The 17,912-nt window shown below is 58.9% G+C and overlaps 1 protein-coding gene across 1 annotated transcript in view; it reads left to right on the top strand.

The window, feature by feature from the left end:
• Positions 1-12,336, top strand: part of Ptgis (prostaglandin I2 synthase) — a 29,748-nt gene extending 17,412 nt beyond the window's left edge. The window contains exons 6-9 of the mRNA XM_048811938.1: positions 4,064-4,350; positions 5,216-5,397; positions 7,261-7,412; positions 9,462-12,336. Of these exons, the coding sequence (XP_048667895.1) occupies positions 4,064-4,350; positions 5,216-5,397; positions 7,261-7,412; positions 9,462-9,606 (766 nt within the window). The 3' untranslated portion in view covers positions 9,607-12,336. The remainder of the gene's footprint in view (positions 1-4,063; positions 4,351-5,215; positions 5,398-7,260; positions 7,413-9,461) is intronic.
• The last annotated feature ends 5,576 nt before the right edge of the window (positions 12,337-17,912 follow it).

The raw sequence follows: 17,912 nt of genomic DNA, 5'->3' as shown, positions 1-17,912 counted from the left end.
GGCGGGGTGGGGCCGCCTGGAGAAGGCAGCCTGCAGCTCAGGGCCGGGTGCAGGCTGAGATGCAGCTGTAGGACCTGACCATGATGCCACCATGCTGGGCGGAGCTCTGTGGGTGAGGGTGGGAAAGACCAGAGGAGCCAGCAAGGGAGGCCAAGAATGGTGGCCAGGGAGGTGGGGAGGCCAGGCAGGAGCGTCCCCGGGGGCAGTGGTGACGAGCTGCCCAGAGGCTGCGAGGGTTGAGAACCACCACGCTGCTGTCAGACCCGAGGGTGAGTGGGGGTGGGGCTTCAAAAGCTATTGACCACGTCCCTCGGACGTGTCCCGTTGGCCACTTTGCACACATCACCTCCCGAGCTCCTCATGAGGCTCCATGGAGCCGGGACCCCAGAGTCCGGAATAAGACAGGAGGGGGCAGTGGGGGTCCAGCATCCAGGGGGCGGCAAGCAGGGGCGCCCTGGGCGAGAGCTAAGTCACCGCAGCTGAAGAGGAGAGTCAGGTGGGGGTGCCGAGGGAGGTGAGTGGGGGCCCTCACGGTGGGGGGCTCAGGGCAAGCTCCCCGCCAGCTCAGAACCACAGCCCCACCTGTCCCCATGTGGCCCTCCTGTGCTGGGACCTCCTGAGGCCCCGAGGGAGGCGTGGGGGCTGCAGGCTGCGGTCTGCGGACAGCGCAGTCAGCGCACAGAGAACCCGAGACCCGAGACCCGCGCCGCACGGCAAAGAGCCGCACAGGCCCTGCGTCAGGACGTGCAGATCCGCAGCCCTGCGCTGGCCCGGCCGGCGCTGGGACCTTGCACAGTCACGTCGGGTTTCTGAGCTCCAGTTGCACCCCGTGAAGGGGGTTTTTCCCCTTCAGTAGTTTTATTTGGAAACAGTCTTGGATCATGGAAGAGCTGCAGAGAGCGCAGGGGATTCCAGACACCTCCCGTCCAGGCTTCCTGTCTGCGGCCGCGCAGCCCTCTCAGCTGACCTTGCCCAGCCGCGTTGCTGTTATTTAAAGTCCCTGCTTGATTCAGATCTTCCCGGGTTTTCCAGGATCCAGTCAGGATGCCACCTTGGAGGTTGGGTTTTGTCTAAGTAGACTGTAGTATAGAGCAATTTTAAATTTTAATGGAAAGGGCTGGGATTGCCCTGCAGCCCCTCCCCCACCCCGTGGTACATTTGTTACAATGTATGAGCCACCTGGATACATTGTTGTCACACTGAGGGTGTGTTTTTATTCCCTTGACATTTTTTAAAAATCGCAAATTAAAAGAAATGCCCCCATGACCTTCCATCCTCCTGTCACCTTGGCTGCACCCTCAGGGGGCTTCCCCTGTGTGGTGGCCTCGATGGCACTGGCGGCGCCAGGCAGTTTTGTGATCCCCGAGGAGGAGGGCTTGTCGTCCCCGTGAGAACTGCACGAATCCAAATCTGATGCTCACACCTGCCCAGCTGGGTCCCCTGTCCCCTCTGAGTGGCTCGTGCAGTGCCCTTCCTGGGTCCCACGCCCACCCTGGGGTCTAGGGGGAAGGGCTGGGCCCCCATGATCTACATGGACATGGGGTGAAGCCAAGGAGAGTGGGTGCTGCCCCCTGAGGACGAGAGAGCGTCTGCAGGACAGGTAGGCAGCAGGTGCCCGTCACCACTGGTGGTGCAGCCAGGGGGCCTAGGACGGGCGGGACCCTGAGTGACTGCTGTGACACAGAGCAGCAGCCCCTGGTCTCGGGCTTCCCCGCAGCAGGAAGGAACTGGCTGAGGCAAGGCCCCATGGGAGCGAGTGCCCTTCCTGGGTCCACGCCCACCCTGGGGTCTAGGGGGAAGGGCTGGGCCCCCATGATCTACATGGACATGGGGTGAAGCCAAGGAGAGTGGGTGCTGCCCCCTGAGGACGAGAGAGCTGAACTCGGGATCCCTTGTGTGGCCACACTCGCGTGCTTGCACACACGCACGCTCACGCACATCTGTGCGGTTGGGTGGGACGCCCGTCTTGCTGTGTCCTGGGAGCCCGAGGGTTCCCCTCCCGCTGGGCGGTTAACGAGCGGTGGCCCCTTTGATCCTCCAGGCAAGATAACAGGGCCTTGGCGGGAGCTCGCCAGCGCTGAATTATTCACCACCCACACTCCCCGGGCCAGCGGCCATCAGTGATGGACAGGGAGGGGCCTGGCAGTCTCAGCCTGCTGTCCCCACTTGTGCTCAACCCTGGGGAGGGGCGGGCGTCACAGTGGTGTCCCCTGGAGCTCCCCGCTCTGTGCTCGGGGCCATGTGACCACACGTGGGGTCACTTGCACCAGGCTCGGCAGCCCTGTGGCCACCCGGAGGGGTCTCTTATCACCCTCAGGCCGGGCTTGGTTCTAGCCTGGAGTCGGAGGTGACTCTTACGAGTCACGAGCTGGGATGGCCCAGCTGCCCTGGTCTCCGTCCGGTGTCTTGGAGACCTCTATACGCTGGGCAGTGAGAGCCAGGAGGACCCCTTTATTCTCCTCTTCAATAAAGGCCCTGATGGTGGCGCCTGCTTGATGGCCGGGTGGTGCAGGGGAGAGGCGCCTCCTTAGTGCTGAGCGCGCAGACAGAAGGACAGGAAGGCATCTCCATCCCCAGGCTCCGTGTGACCCTTTACAGCCCTTCCCCGTGTCTCCTGGGGGACGATCCCACCCTGGCTCTCACTCCGCCTTCTGCTTGAGTCAACATTGGGTCGAGGGCCTCTCATGTCACTGCAGATCACTGTAAAGTCACCCTCCACCCTCATGCATCTGCCAGAGTGTCCCAGTGTGTAAGGAGAGAGAGCGTCCCCGTCCCCCGTCCTCCTGTCCTCCACCCTCTTCCCCAGAGGCAACCTCCCGACCAGGTCCTGTACCTCTTCAAGGTGTCCACAGCCAGTTCCTGTCCCCACACACAGGTGGCAGCTGCCCGTCTCCTCTGGCTCTGCACGGGGTTTTGACGACTTCATGTGTGGTCACCCCAGGGCTGCTCACCATGCATTCAGCTGCTTTCCCGTGGATGGACACGGAGCCCATTCCGACGTTTCCCTGTCACGTTAGCACGGCAGTAGATGTCCTGCACATATGACCTGGCTGTGTGCAGGTCACACGTGTATCTGCAATGAGATTAGTTCCTGGGGAGATGTGATATTGAGTCACGATTTCATATTTCATTATAACTTGGGCAGGGTGGTCATTTATGATAGACAGAATCCTTTCCTCAACTTGAGGTCTTTCATATTCCATCCACATTAGGTCACTGGTGGTTGTTGAGTAGCTGAGGCCAAAATGTTTACCGAAGTGTTCAGCCTTGGAGCAAGAAATTTCATTGATTTTCCTATTTATCTATTGAGAAGTTTCAAATAAGTTTTGTTTAAAACAGCAGTTTTCAGAGTCATCAGTGACCGTCAATTTTCCTTTATATGAACACAATAGTCACATGTACCTATTCTTCAGATGACTAATAGAAGTGTGACAGATAAAGCATTTAAGGAAATTTTGTGTCCCAAACTTTGTTTAGATATTGTGTCAGTTGGCTGCTGCTGTGTAACAAACATCCCCAGGACCCAGTGGCGTCTCTGATTAGCCTTCATTTGATTAACAGGTCTGAGGGCCAAAGCAGTCCACATGGGGCCTAGCAGGCCATGTGTTTCCCTTCTCTTCTTGGACTTGGGTTTGTGGGGCACTGGAAACACACAAGGTCTGTGAGGGCCCAGCTTAGAACTGCTGTCCTGCCAATTCCTCCTTGTTCTGTTGGCCAAGGCAAGCCCAGGGCTGAGCCCAGATTCAAGGACAGGGGATGCACTCTGCCTCTTCCCAGGAATGGGAGTCACATGGTAAAGGGTGCAGATCTAGGGAGTGGGGAAAACTGGGGCCGGCGACCTGCTCATCCCCAATGTTAACAGTAGTCCTAATGGACAAGCCATGTTCCTGTCCCTGACACTTGCTGATGGGCTGTGAGGAGCATCCTCGTGACCTCGGTCCAGGGAGTCTGCTCCAGGTCAGCGATGCCAGGAGTGGCCCTGAGATAGGTCCTGGGCTAGGCCAAAGCACCAAGCAGAGTTTGGCTGTGGCTGAGGCTGGAGGTAGACCCTGCTAGTGCCCAGTGGGGGGCAGGGGTGGAGCCCCAGCCACCTGAGCCCCGTTCCCTGGCCAGAGCTGCCCCCACGGCCGAGACCAGCCCAGCCGGCCGTCACAGTGGGCAACGGGCTCCTTCTCTTGCAGGGAAACACGGGCCCTGCTGCTTTCTGGCTCCTCCTCTTCCTTCTCAAGAATCCCGAGGCCCTGGCTGCTGTCCGCGGGGAGCTCGAGCGCGTCCTCTGGAGAGCAGAGCAGCCCGTCTCCCAGATGACCACCCTCCCGCAGAAGGTCTTAGACAACATGCCCGTGCTCGGTGAGATGGCCAGACCCTCCAGGAGAGCCCCCAAGCCTGAGTTGTCTCCCAGCATGGATGTGAGGGCCCGTCAGTGTCCTCTGACCAGGGTCCCCAGAGCCTTCTGTCTTTGGAGTGCTGGCATCTCCATTCTCCAGTCCCACCTGCCCCACGGCTCATGTCCTAGTAGAGAAGTGGAAGAGGGACTTTATTTGGGGCACCGAGCTGAAAAGTCCAGAGGTATCTGGCTTCAGGCACAGGTGGATCCAGGTGCTTGAGTAATGTCATCAAGACCAGTTCTCTCTCGCCTCTCAGCCCATTTTCCCCTAGGTTGGCTCCAGTCTCGGGTTGGCAAGATGGCTGGCTGCCAGCAGCTCAAGACTGACCGCCTTCTGCTCTGTGAGGGTGTCCCTTTCATCATTCTAACTAAATCCCAGACTTGGTCTCATTGGCCCTTTGGGTCATAGGCCCATCCTTAACCAATTGCAGCGCTCTGGTTGGCCTGTCAAAGTCCAGTTCCACAGTGAAGAATAGGCCAGGATCCTGACTCCTGCAGTAGGAGGGGTAGTCCCCAGAGGAATGCCAGAGGCCTCTTCAGAGCGGGGATGTCGGGCAGGCGAAGATACAGACCCCCCCCCCCCGAGAACTCTGATGTCCCCCTGGCTCCCTCCTTTTCTCATAGCTTCCCTTGGAGTCAGACCCAGACTCCTGTCATTCAAGGTCTCTGAGGGACCAGAGATCACATCCGGTCTCTTTCACTTTGCTGTGTGACTGTGGGCAAGGCGTGTACCCTCTCCGAGCCTCTTCGTCTTCCTTTATCACATGAGGGTGGCATGGCACCTGAGGACTGCCTACTGACCTGACCCTTCCTTCACTGCCCATGCAGACAGCGTGCTGGATGAGACCCTCAGGCTCACGGCTGCACCCTTCATCACCCGGGAGGTGGTGGTGGACATGGCTATGCCCATGGCCGATGGGCGGGAATTCTCTCTGCGACGTGGTGACCGCCTCCTCCTCTTCCCCTTCCTGAGTCCCCAGAGAGACCCAGACATCTACTCGGATCCCGAGGTAATTGGCAGGGGTGTTGGTCACACCAGGGGCCCTGGGGGACATCTAGGTCTGAGTGGCATCCTTCCTGTGGTCTTTGCTTGCTGTGTGAACTTGCCTAGAATGCTTTGCCTCTCTGTGTTTGTTTGTTTTTTTTTCTTACCTGTGGAATGTTCCCCATCATGACACCTGCCTGGCATGGTTGTCAGGGAGATCACATAAGAAATGGCTGCACAGGACCTGGCACATGCCGAGTGCTGCCTAAGGGGCCGCTTTGTGTTCTATCCGTTTCTCAGCTTCTTCCTCTCCCTGGACTTAGAGATGGAGCAAACTTTCACAGTTGCTAACAGATTAGTTGCTTATTATATGGCAGATCTCAGGCTATAAGCTCATCTGTCTGTCTACTCATCCATCCACCATCCACCATCTACCATCTACCATCTATCCACCCATGCACCCATCCACCCATGCATCCACCATCCATCCACCCATCTACTCATCCTTCCACCATCCATCCATCCATCCACCATCCACCCATCCACTCATCCATCTACCATCCATCCACCCACCCACCCACTATCCATCCATCCACTCATCTATTCTCTCATCCATCTATTCAGAGATCCATCCAACCATCATCTACCCATCCACCATCCATCCATCCATCCATCCACTTTTGCATCTATCCAGAGATCCATCCAACCACCATCCATCCACCCACTCATCCATCTGGAGATCCATTCACCTTCCATCCATCCATCCACTCATACATCTATCCAGATACCCATCCATCCATCCATTTATCCACCCACCCATCCGTCTATCCACCATCCATCCACCTATTCATCCATCCACTCATCCATGTCTTCAGAGATCCACTCATCCATTCACTCATCTATCTATCCAGAGATCCATCTATCAATCCATCCATCCACTCATCCATCCACTCATCCATCTACCCAGAGATCTATTAATCCATCCACTAACCCATCCACCTATCCATATACCCATCCATCCATCCATTCAGTCATCCATTCATCTATCCATCCATCCACTAATCCATCCATCCACCATCCATCCACCCACTCATCCATCTATACAGAGATCCATCCAACCACCATCCACCCATCCATCATCCATCCATTCATCCATCCATCCATCTATCCAGAGATCCATCCATCCATCCACCATCCATCCATCCATCCACCATTCATCTGTCCATCCACCCACCATCCACCCTTCCACCCATCCACTCATCCATCCACCATCCATCACTCATCCCTCTATCCATCCATCCATCCACTCATTCATCCATCCATCCATCCACTCATCCCTCCACCCACTCATCTCTCCACCGCACCCACTGTCCAGTTGGTGGGCTCGCCCGCCTCCCTGGGCACGTCTGCTGGCCCTTCCTCTGCTGGGCCTGGTGCTCATGTGTCGTTGCCTTGCCCCTGCCCAGGCAGCCCGAGGGAGTGCCATTCCCTCTTAAAGACACTCTAGTCTTCATGGTGCGTCCCCACGGTCACAGATCATAAAGTAAAAAGGAAAGATGTCGTCCCCTCCCTTTCTAGTGCCAGAGTTCCCTGACCGTCTTGTTTTTGGAGTGTGTCTCACTTGTGTCATTCCTTCATGGACTCGTGGCAGCACACTCACACACACCCGTGTGCACTGCTCGCTCAACGGCCACAGCAGTCCTTCCTCCCGTCAGATCCTCACCCTCTCGCCGAGGCTCTGTAGCCGTCCCCTGGGTGGACCTTACTTCTGCCGCTTCCCTCTGATAAGCGAGCGTGCGAGGACGTCCGCGGTCATTTCTCGTGGACCATCCACTCACTCGTCCCTTGTTGGGGTTGGGGTTAAAAGTGGGCCCTCTTCCATTTCCAGACGTTTAAATACGACCGGTTCCTGAACGCCGACGGGTCGGAGAAGAGAGACTTCTACAAGGACGGGAAGCGGCTGAAGCACCCCAGCGTGCCCTGGGGGGCGGGCCACAACCAGTGCCTGGGCAGGGGCTACGCCGTCAGCAGCATGAAGCAGTGAGTGGGGGTCCCCGGGGGCACCGCGCCCTCCTCCCCAGACACCGAGTGCTCAGCCAGGCGGGGTGCAGTTAGGGCAGGCTCCAAGCTGACCGAGGGTCCTCTCCTGCCCACATATCTGTTCATTAATGTTTTTAAAGATCGAAAGAGCTCGCACAAAAAGCCAGATTTCTGACCTTTTGAAATAACCAGATCTGGCAGCAGGAGTGTCCCTCCAAGAGAGGGTCTGAATGCCACCCGCTGGGCACTCGGGCCAGTCGCCCGTAACTGTCCATCGCAGCTGCTGCTGTGTGTTCAGAACCTGGCCTCGCTTCAGCGTCCCCCTCTGGGGGCTGAGAGCCTGGTGACTCTTGCCTGGACCCAGGTGCCTCCCTTCCCCTGGGATCACAACCGATTGGACCAGGGTCGTGACGTTTCTCTGGCCCCTGTGCAGTCACGAGCTGGGGGACCTCGGAGCCTGTTTTCCCAGCTGGTTAGCACCGTGTCCCGGGTGTCCCGACAACTGCAGGCTGTGCCGAATGGTCGTTGTCACTGTAGTTTGTCACTTGCTGTCAGGGTGCAGGCTTGGGCTGGGGACGGCTCTGCACTTGAAGCCTGGTCTCGGTTCTCTCAGTGGCGAATGGAGTTCAGGTTGCGCTCGGTTCTGCTCTGACGCTTCCTGGGCTTCAGTGATCCCACGTCCTCCCGCTGTGACATCCTGCAGAACTGCCCAGGGCTCGTGGGACAGAAGCTGTTGGCGCCCACTGAGGCCTCCTCGGCGGCTCGGGGGAGGAGAGCCCAGTAAAGACCAGTGACACGCAGGTTACAAGATGGGGAGGTCGGCGTGCGCTGGGGACGCGCCATCCGCGGGGGCCAAGGGTGTGAGCCTGGGGGCTCTGCACACCAGGCTGGGCCGGGCGGGTTTGCACTCACCTGGAGTTTCTCACAGATGAGATGTGACACCGTGCTGTCCTCGATTCTGCCCTTGAGTGGCCGTCGCCGATCAGGTCCATGGTTCCCAGCGAGCGCTGCAGCAGAACTGGGCGGGGTCCTGCCTCGTCAGGTTTTTGGGCAGGCAAAAAGGAGACATGGGTCCTAAAGGCTGAGCACCACGTCTGGCCCATGGAGGGTTGAAAGTCTCTCGGTCATCATGGCCACCCTGCCAGGCAGGGGTCAGTCTGAAGCTCTCTGGATGGTCAGGTCATGGGCTGCTCTCGGGCATCTAGCGAGTGGAGATGCCAGGGTCCGGGTCCAGGCTGGGCCCTGAGGTTTGCCCCAGCGGACTCACCGCGGGCACCCTGCAGCCCAGGCAGAAGGGACCCTTCCCACAGACAGGGACCTCAGACCCCCACTGAAAACAAAACCTGGCCAGGGCCACATGCCGCAGGTGACAGAGCCCAGATCTCCTGTCCAGAGTGGCCTTCCCTCTTCCTCGTCCTCCTGAGTCTGCTCTGTCCTGCATTAGGTCCCGGCCACAGTTAGTGTGAGTGATCAGGCAGGTAAGCAGGGCCTGTCAGTCCCGAAACTGCGTTATTGGGGACACTGATGGCGTCCTAGGCGTGGTAGCTTTGCATAGTCACTGGACAGTGTCCTAGAAAGTGGCGGTAGGGAGCACCTGTCTTGGTATACGATGTCAGTTTTCTTACCTGTGGCAATAACTGTCTTGGGAGGGCAGTGCCTGCTTCTATGTCACCGAGACACAGGTGGGTGAGCAGTGGCCCTGGCTGGGACCGACAGTGGAGTGGTGAGGGGTGTGGGCAGGAGCAGGAGGGGCCCGCCAAGCCCCAGGACTTAGAGCCCCACAGGCTGGGGCCTGGGGCTCCTCCCCGCTGCAGGACTCTGGGGCCAGCAGGCTCCCCTCTGCAGTGCCCCCATCTCCACACGAAGCCTGCACAGCCACCGGGCGGCAGGGAAGTGTGGAGTCGGGCGTGGCTCGAAAGTGCCTTGGCATGGCAGTGACACTGGCCACCTCTGCTTAACCCCGGTCACCAGAACCCGTCCTCGGGCCTCGGCTCAGCAGGGGCCGGCGGACCAGAGGCACTGCCCACCTTCAGCTCCGTCTCTCTGCAGGTTCGTGGTCCTGGTGCTGACGCACTGCGACCTGGAGCTGATCCGCGCCGACGTGGAGGTCCCCGAGTTCGACCTCAGCAGGTACGGCTTCGGCCTGATGCAGCCGGAACTCGACGTGCCTGTGCGATTCCGCGTCCGGCCCTGACCTGCGCCCATCTCCAGCCACCCTGCGCGGCTCTGCCTTCCTGCACCGCATCGCCCTCTCCTGCTGCTCCAGAGGCTGTGTCCGCTGAGGGGACGAGGGGCGGGAGCTGCGAAGGACACAGCAGGAAAGACCGCAGAGGCTCCGGCCGCTGCAGACTTCAAGCCGCAGCCAGACTCCTCCTCCCCGGCTCGCCTTGCTCCTGTCACCTGGTGATGTCCCCTGAAGCTAATCCAGACAGGGCAGGGCCATGAGTCCTGCTGCCAGGCCCCCAGCTCCACGGTGGTCCGTGTCCCAGCCCTTGACAACGAGTGTGGTCCAGGCGAAGCCGGTCAAAGCAGATGCTGGCCTGGAGAGGCCCCTTGGACCCAGCAGTGTGTCCACAGCGCAGGCTCTGTCCTGCTTGCTAAGGTGTCCCTCAGGACCCCTCCCTCCCTGGGTGCCCCAGTCACTGGACAGAGTCCCCCCACCGTTCACGGGACACCTGAGACCCCCGGGGAGCGGAGAGCCGGGTGTGGTCCCTAGGCCCTGCGGAGCGCTGGGCTCTGGGAGAGTCCTCTGATGTGGGCTTCCCTGACTCGGGGACCAGGAGACAGGCCCCAGGTGGCTGAGGAGCCAGTGCACGGGGGGGGGGGGGGGAACGGCTGAGCCCCTTGCTCCTGAGCAGACCCCCCTGCCGCTGCACCGTCCCCCTGACACTTCAGAGAACCTGGACTTGGTTTTAGTTTGAATCCCTCCGTCTGCGGGAGAGTGTGGTCCACCTCTCCTGACAACCCGGGCGCTCTGGCCACACGGGCTCTCCGCAGGGCATCGCCCAGGAGCCGAGTGCTGCCCTCTGCCTGGCCGGGCCTGGGCTCTGCTCCCCCAGCGTCGGGCTTGGTCGGCTCTGCCTCTCGGTACCTTCTGGCCCGGAGGGCACCCGAGTCTGAGGCCGTCTGGCTCTTAGAAGTGACGTCACAGGAGCAGAAGTGACGTCACGGGACCTGACCTGCCGGCCCCAGCCTTTGAACAAGCAGGTCAGTGAGGAAACCGACCTTTGCCTCAGCTTTAAGGAAGAACGGCGTCAGAAAAACAGCCTGCGAGCCCTGATGGTGGCCGCAGGTGTTATCGACAGCAGGTTCTGCTTATCGGATGCCCCTGGAGTGCTGTGACGGGCGAGCAGACATGGATTTCTATTCCTTACAATGTCTCTGTGCAGAGAGGACGGCGATGCCCTCTTTGTACATGGGAAAGCAGGCTCAGAGAGGTGCAGTGGGTTTCCTGGGGTCACACAGCTCATCAACTGGTTGAACTGGGACCACACTTCTTGTTCTAGGAGCAAATGGTGGATGGGCTCAGGTTCCTCGGGGTCCAGGGCTGGTGGGGTGCCATTCTGTCTGGCCTTGGAGTGCTGAGAGCCAGAGGCTTGAGTGTGGATTCATACCCTGAGCCGTAGATGCAGACACAGAGCAAGTCCTCTGGCTTTAGGTGGACAGGAGAGGCCCCAGGGGTCCGTCTCTTCCAGGAGCAGTGCGGGGTGTGGGGCTTCCCCAGCCCCCTGTCGCCAGGCAGCCCCAGATTCCCAGACAGACGGTGTGATTGGCAGGAGGCTGGATATCCCCGGGGAGACCCATCTCCACGCCTGGGTGACCCCGCCGCCGCCTGCTTCTTAACTCTGCAGGAAATCAGAGCTGGCAGCCTCCTGTGGGAGGACAGCCGGTTTCCATGGCAACCCTCGCTGCCGCCTCGCTGCTGGGGGGGAAGGAAGGAAGCCAGCGGAAGAGCCCGGAGGTCCCCGGCTGCAGCCTGGCGTGTGCCCGGGGAGGACCTGCTGACTCCCCCCGAGGCTGGGCCGGGCTGTCCCCCAGGCTGGGCCGGCTGTCCCCGAGGCTGGGTTCTCCCCTTATATCGGGAACGGCTCCAGGAGAAGAGGCTCTCCCTGCGGCCGAGGCGCTGGAGCAGGGGGTTAACTGCTCTTGCTTCAGTCTTTAGAATTTTTCTTGACTTTCCTTTTCTCCCTTTTTTCCTTTTAATAAGTGTTAAGAATGGAGAGAGATGGTGGCACAGTGCTAGCTGCAGGGCTAGGAAGGCCCGGGTGTCGCACCTCCTCCTGCCTCCCTGGGAACCGCGGGCCGCAGGCGTTAGTCATCTGGGTTGAAAGGTCGTTGGAGAGGGGTCCTCAGCCCTGTCTTTACTGGCTGTTTCTCTTTTTTCTTCTTTTTTTTCCCTTTCCTGTATTTTAAGTTGTTTTCCAAATATTCTCCTTTAGGCAGACTCACTTTTTAAATTTAAATTTGTCTTCCGGTTGCTGCCAGTAATGGCCAACGTGCGCTCACTGCCCAAAATAGAAAACGACTGAAAAAGAACTGGGCTGGGGAGGGGCTGGGGCCCGTGGCCAAGGCCCAGAGCCCCGCAAGGCCAGGGCTGCCCGCGGACTGGCCACTTCTCCTTGGTGAGCACACAAGGTCCCAGGCTGAGGAGCAGGACTGTCCCCGTGGGGGCCTCGCAGGGGCATTTGCTCCACCAGGGGGCGCCACTCACAGCAGCTGGACTCGCCACCTGCCCCTTCCAGACAGGCCCCCAGGGGCAGCGGCCTCGCCCCGAGTAATTGACTTGGATGTTCTTGCTGTCTTAGTAAACACCGCGTTTCCCGAGTGCGCGACTGCTAGGCCTTCCTCGTTTAATAAAGATTCTATTTTCATATAACATTTGAGTGGAAAGGGGCTAAATCTATTAAACCAGCTTGTTTGTGGATCTGTCTGTGTGTGATTCTGATCCATTGAGGAGGCTGGCGGGTCTGAGAGAGCCAGGGTAGCCCTGGGAGGGGAGCGCAGGGAACCTGCTCTGGGCCCAGCTCTGGGCCAGAGCCTCTAGGAAACAGAATGCAGTCACTCCCCCAGCCACCCTCCAAAGGTGTATGTTATTGTCCTCATTTATATAGAGAAAGAAACTGAGGGTCATAGAGGTTCAGTGACTTGTCTAAGATGTGCATGAGAAGTAGTAGATTCAGGATTCAAATGCAGGCCTCTCTGCTGTTACAGACTCTGTTTCTATGAGTAATGTGCTCTCCTCCTGCTGACAGCAGAGGGGCCAATGGAGGGTCCCTAGCAGACAAAAAAGAAAAGGTCTCCGAAAAATTCACTGTCTCTTCTCCGTCCTCCCCCAGAATGCACACGTTTGTTTTAGTATAAAAAAAACATGAAATGAATTGAGTTTGCTTTGGCAAAAACAGAAAAGGGACCACAATGGCTTTCTCGTGGAATCTTATCGAGGCGTGAGGTCTCCCCCGTCTGCCTCCTCGTCGTGGGGGAGTCACAGAAGCAACGCAGGTTTTGCACGTCAAAGTGTTCACATTCAAAGCAGCAGACATTTCCTTCTTGTGCAGATACAGGAGACCAGAGCTGGTGTGGCGTCTCCACAGCCACAGGCCCTTCTTTCCTGGTCCCTCCTGCACCGTAGCCAGGATTGCAGCCTCAGGGACAAGTGTGGCTGGCTAAGTCCAGCTATTTTGTCACCTTCCAGGCAGCAGCAAGGAGGGAGGAGCAAAAAAAAAGAAGTCTGCTTCCGCTATTGGTCATGCCTTAGTCACCTGACCTTTCTCGCCGCAGTGGAGGCTGGGAAATGTAGTCTTTTGTTCCAGGATACCAGGCTGCACCCCAGGGTACCACGCTACTGCTCAATAAAAATAGTACACTCTCCTGTTTACCAGGAGCCGTCTGAGCTACCTGGTGGGCCGAGGGACAGGGCTTGGCTTCTGTCACAGTTTGGATCTGGACCGTTCCCCAAGGGCTCCTGCATCCCTGAGGTGGGGATTTGATCCATCACGAGCGCTCTGCTGCACTGAGGTGGTGACCCAGGGACTCACAGCTGGATGGACCAGGGTGGGGGGACCGTGGGGGATCCTGCTGGGCAGTGGACCGTCCTTCCTCTCCCTTCAAGTCCTGACCGGCGCGTGGGGGAGACCAAGAACCTGGGTAAGGAAGTCAAACACAGAGCGTGTCAGTTGGTGACAGGGCTGGAGAGGAGAAGGGCTGAGGGAGCCAACACTCAGCGCGACCGCCAGGCATCTGAGGAAGAATGTTCCAGACAGGGGCTATGGAGACCAGGCAGCCCGGCAGGTTCCAGGACCGGGGAGGAGGCCAGGTGGCCGGTGCCGTGGAGGCTCTGGGGAGAGGAAGGACAGTCCACTGCCCAGCAGGATCCCCCACCTGCGTGTGTGGGAGCGGCCAGGCCTGCGGCGTAGACTCCCCGCCCAGGCCACAGAGACGTCGAGAAGCCAGTCAGAGTGGGGACGGCGCCAGGCCTGAGAAGCCAAGACAGCAGGAGGGACGTGGTGGTGGTGGAGGCAGAGGTGGCCCTGAGGTGGCCCTGGGGCAGTCAGGGACGTCTCCAGGCAGGTGGCCACGCGATCTGGGGTCTGGTTGCGAGCCCGCCAGCCTTGGGAAGATGCAGGGGAGCACTCAGGGGAAGGCGGAGGCCCGGCCAGGCAGACGTGTGCTTGACAAACACTGTCCCCAGGTCCCTCTGCTCAGGCCGGGGGACTGAGCAGGACGGCAGGCCACGCCTTCCTTCCAATGGAAACAACCTGGTTTTGTGGAACCCGCCTTCCGGCCCGAGTTTCCTCTTTCCATAGTGAGCCGTGAAGCTCCAAGCCCTCACTGACAGGGTGTGGGAGCCGTGGCCATTGGAGATGTGGACGTGAGGCCACTGAGGGCCAAGTGGGGGACAGCTGGAGGCCCTGCACCTTCTCAGGACCAGGGTGGCCCAAGAGGGACAGGGACACGGCAGGGCACCCACGTTGCACAGGAACGCCACCTTTGGACACCCAGACCCTTGGAACTAACAGGGTCTTCATGACTGTGCGTCAGGTGACAGCAGAGCCACGTGGGTGAGGCAGGTGGCCGGGCAACACCAAGCCCAGCCCCAAAAAAGCGCAGGTCTGTTCAGATGATAGCCGGCTCCGTGTGCAACCTCCAGGTGAAAATAAGCCCAAGTCAAGCTTCCATGCCAGGCACCCCTTGCCAGCCAAGTGGTGGTCATGTGACCCAGCACTGGCCAATGAGATGGTCAGGAAAGCCTGGGAACTTCAGCAACGGGAGGCTTTTCCTCCTCCTTGTTTCTCTCTTGCTTGTCATGTGAGAACCTGTCCATGGCAGCCGTCTTGTGGTCATGAGGACAAGACTTGGAGAAGCCAACCAAGAACACTGAGACCTCTAAGCTGCTGGCCTCACCTACGCGTGGATCTCATGTAAATGAGAGAATCCGGGGTGTGGCTATTCAACTCTACCTGGGGGCCACACACCCCAATGGCGTGGCCTGGGCTCTGCTTGGGTTTGAATCCCTGCAGTCCACGGGGTGATAAATGGTGAGCGCCGGCTTCCTCACCTGCAGCACAGGGTCCTGGGTAACAACACCCTGAAGTAAGCGTCCCACGTCAGCTCCCCAGAGAGCGGCTCAGACTGCGACAGGAAGCTGCCTGAGGGCGAACAGGAGTCTGCTGTGTGGCAACACAAGGATCATGGGGCCAGGAAAGCCCAACCGAGGGAGCGGCCGGTGGCCACCAGGCGCCGGTCGCTCGGTAACAGTCCTGAAGTGAGGCGACTCGGAAGGGACCGTGTGGGTCGTCAGGACCCTCTGCTAGGCTCTCCTGGGTGGCAGGTGGGCGGGAGCATCAGGGCAACTTGGCTCACATGCTGGCGCCCTGGCGGGAGGCCTCAGGCTGGGATCTGGGGTGATGCTGGGCCTGAGATGCTCTCTTCACATCATCCCAGGGTCCGCCAGCGGGGCGGCTGGGCTGCCACACGGTGACCAGGGCCGTCAGAGCCCCGGAGCAGGAGCTGCCGTATTCCTAAAGGCTTTGCCTCAGCCGCCTCACTCCACCACAGCCTCCTGGCCAAAGAGCTGGCCAGGCCACCCAGGGTCGGTGCCGGGGGTGAGCTAGGGGCAGATGGGTGCAGGATGGGCCAGCACATGGATGGCCCCGTGGGGGACCGTGGCCTGGGATGACCACCTGGCGCACACATGGAGGTGGATGAAGGAGGGCGCAGGACGTGGGGGGATGGCGAGTGGCGGACGGAGGGGTGTGGAGGGGTTGAGGGCCTGGCTGGGGACGGGGTGATGGCCGTATGGCTGGGCCCAGAGTGGGGAGGGCCAGGTGAGGGTGACAGAGAGGCGGGGGTGCCCCCAGGGCCAGGCTTGTTCACTCCTCAGGAAGTGGAGGCGGGAAGCCGGGCCAGGAAAGGCTGGGGTCACCCAGGCCACCCACGGCCCAGGGGTCTGGTTACGACAGTTATCATGCTCAGCCCAAGGAAGACAGAGCCAGAGAGACCCTGGCCTTCTCCCTCGGTCATTTACGGCCTGTGGGGGAAGGAGAGAGTCCGGGCTGGGGCCCCGAGGCAGGGCGCTTGCCTGGTACGTGGGGCCCTGGTTCCGTCCTCAGCACCACATAAAAATAGGTCAATAAGGCGAAGGCCTGTGTCCTCCGCAACTAAACATAGAAGCTCCTCCAGAGGTGTGGGGCGGGGGGACGGAGCCACCAGCCCAGAGCCTGGCACTGGCAGGAGTGCCACCAGGGCCAGCTGCCCCCTCCAGGTGTTTGCAGCGTCCCTCCTGCTGGCGTGACTCCCCACGGTCCTGACAGGTGTGAGGTCCTCCTGGGAGGCAGCTTCACCTCCCGTCCCTTCTCATCTCCTGGTGGAAAAACCCCCGGGGCCGCTGGAGCTTTGTCTGAGCAAGGCCACCGCCAAGAGCAGCTGTCCTGAGTGACAGCCACTTGGAGTTAACGATGTCCCCTGAGCCTCGGAGCACCCCCACCCCCACCCTCACGGAGCCGCTTCTCCTGGGGGGTTAATTGGCCTCGCTGTGCCCAGATGTGCAGAGACCCGAGGTCATGAATAAATGATGCTGGTGTCGGAGACCAAGAGGAGAGAACCTGACTTCAAAGGACGCATCTCTGGCAGCACTGTGTAGAGGAAGCATCACTCCCCACGGGGACAGCCTGGGCCGACTGGACCTCGCTCAGGCTGCCCCCCAGGCCTGAGCAGACGGATTTTAGACAGCACTGGCCTGAGCATCCCGAGACCCACCCGGTATTGGAACCTAGTGTCCCCGTGTGGTTGACAGCAGGAGGCTGTCCCCTCCACAAGCCTTTCAGCTTTCCCATCTTCAGACGAGAGGGTTGCACCTGAGACCTCACGGCATGGGGCGTCCCTTCTCTGCAGGTACTCTGAGTTGTATCACCCACGTGTTCTTCTCAATGTGATGATAAATTTCTGGTCAGTGGAGAGGACTGTTATCATTGAGCTCTTTGGGATACAGATGACAGAATGACAACTCCTTCTGGGTTAAGTAAAAGGGACATCTACTCGCTCGAATAACTGGAAATCCGCCTTTAGGCATGGCTGGATCCAGAAACTGTCACGGTATTGTCAGAACTCAGTAATTTAATTCTCATCTTTTGTCTCCCCTGCGATGGGCTTTGTTTCCAGGGAGTCCTTCCTCTTATAATGGCAGGAAATTGTAAGGAAAAAAGGGCATGTGTCTTCAAATAACTTAGTCTTTGCTGCCAGGTGCTGTGGTACATGCCTGAAATCCCAGCAACTCAGGAGGCTGAGGCACGAGGATTGCAGGATGGAGGCCAGGATCCACAACTTAGCAGGAACTTGTCTCAAAATGAAAAATGGAAAATGGCTGGGGACCCTGGATTTAATCCCAGCACTGCTGAAACAACAAACAGATAGATAAATAACTTGGAATCTTTTCAGTCAGAAAATAAAAATTCTACATGAAGCCCTGTGAAGAGCCTGGGACACAGAGGCCAGGTGGCCTCTTTGGACCTGCCTGGCCTTTGCACACCAAGAGCTCGGACTCAGGTGACAATGAAAAGTGAGTCAGTGGGAGACACTAGGGTGGGGTGTGGACTGCAGGCAACAGGAGACAAGGTCCTGCCTTCGAGGGGCATCTGTGACTCAAGGGCCACCAGACTTGTGACATTCATAGTTGCTGTGCCACAAATGAACCCTACTCTGGGTTAACCAGAGCCTCTAATTTTTCAAGAGAACCCAGACATCCGTATTTTTATGCAAACTCCCCTGAATAAATATTGACTCAAAAAAAAATACTGTGCCAGCCAAAGAGCACCCACCTTAGACCACCAGCCCGGGACTCCTGCTGTGGGCACAGGGGATTGTGCCCAGGGCTGGGGACTGCTCACACGCTTGCTGTTCCTTTAAAAAAGAGAGAAATAGACACCAGCATATCTGACCAGAGGCTGTAAATGGCCCTGGGTCACCTCATCAAGGGCTGGGAGAAAGGAGGAGACCGCCCCCCCC

The sequence above is a fragment of the Marmota marmota genome, unplaced genomic scaffold (assembly GCF_001458135.2).
Source record: "Marmota marmota marmota unplaced genomic scaffold, marMar, whole genome shotgun sequence".
NCBI classification, from domain to species: domain Eukaryota; kingdom Metazoa; phylum Chordata; class Mammalia; order Rodentia; family Sciuridae; genus Marmota; species Marmota marmota.
This window is presented reverse-complemented; position numbering and strand designations above follow the sequence as displayed.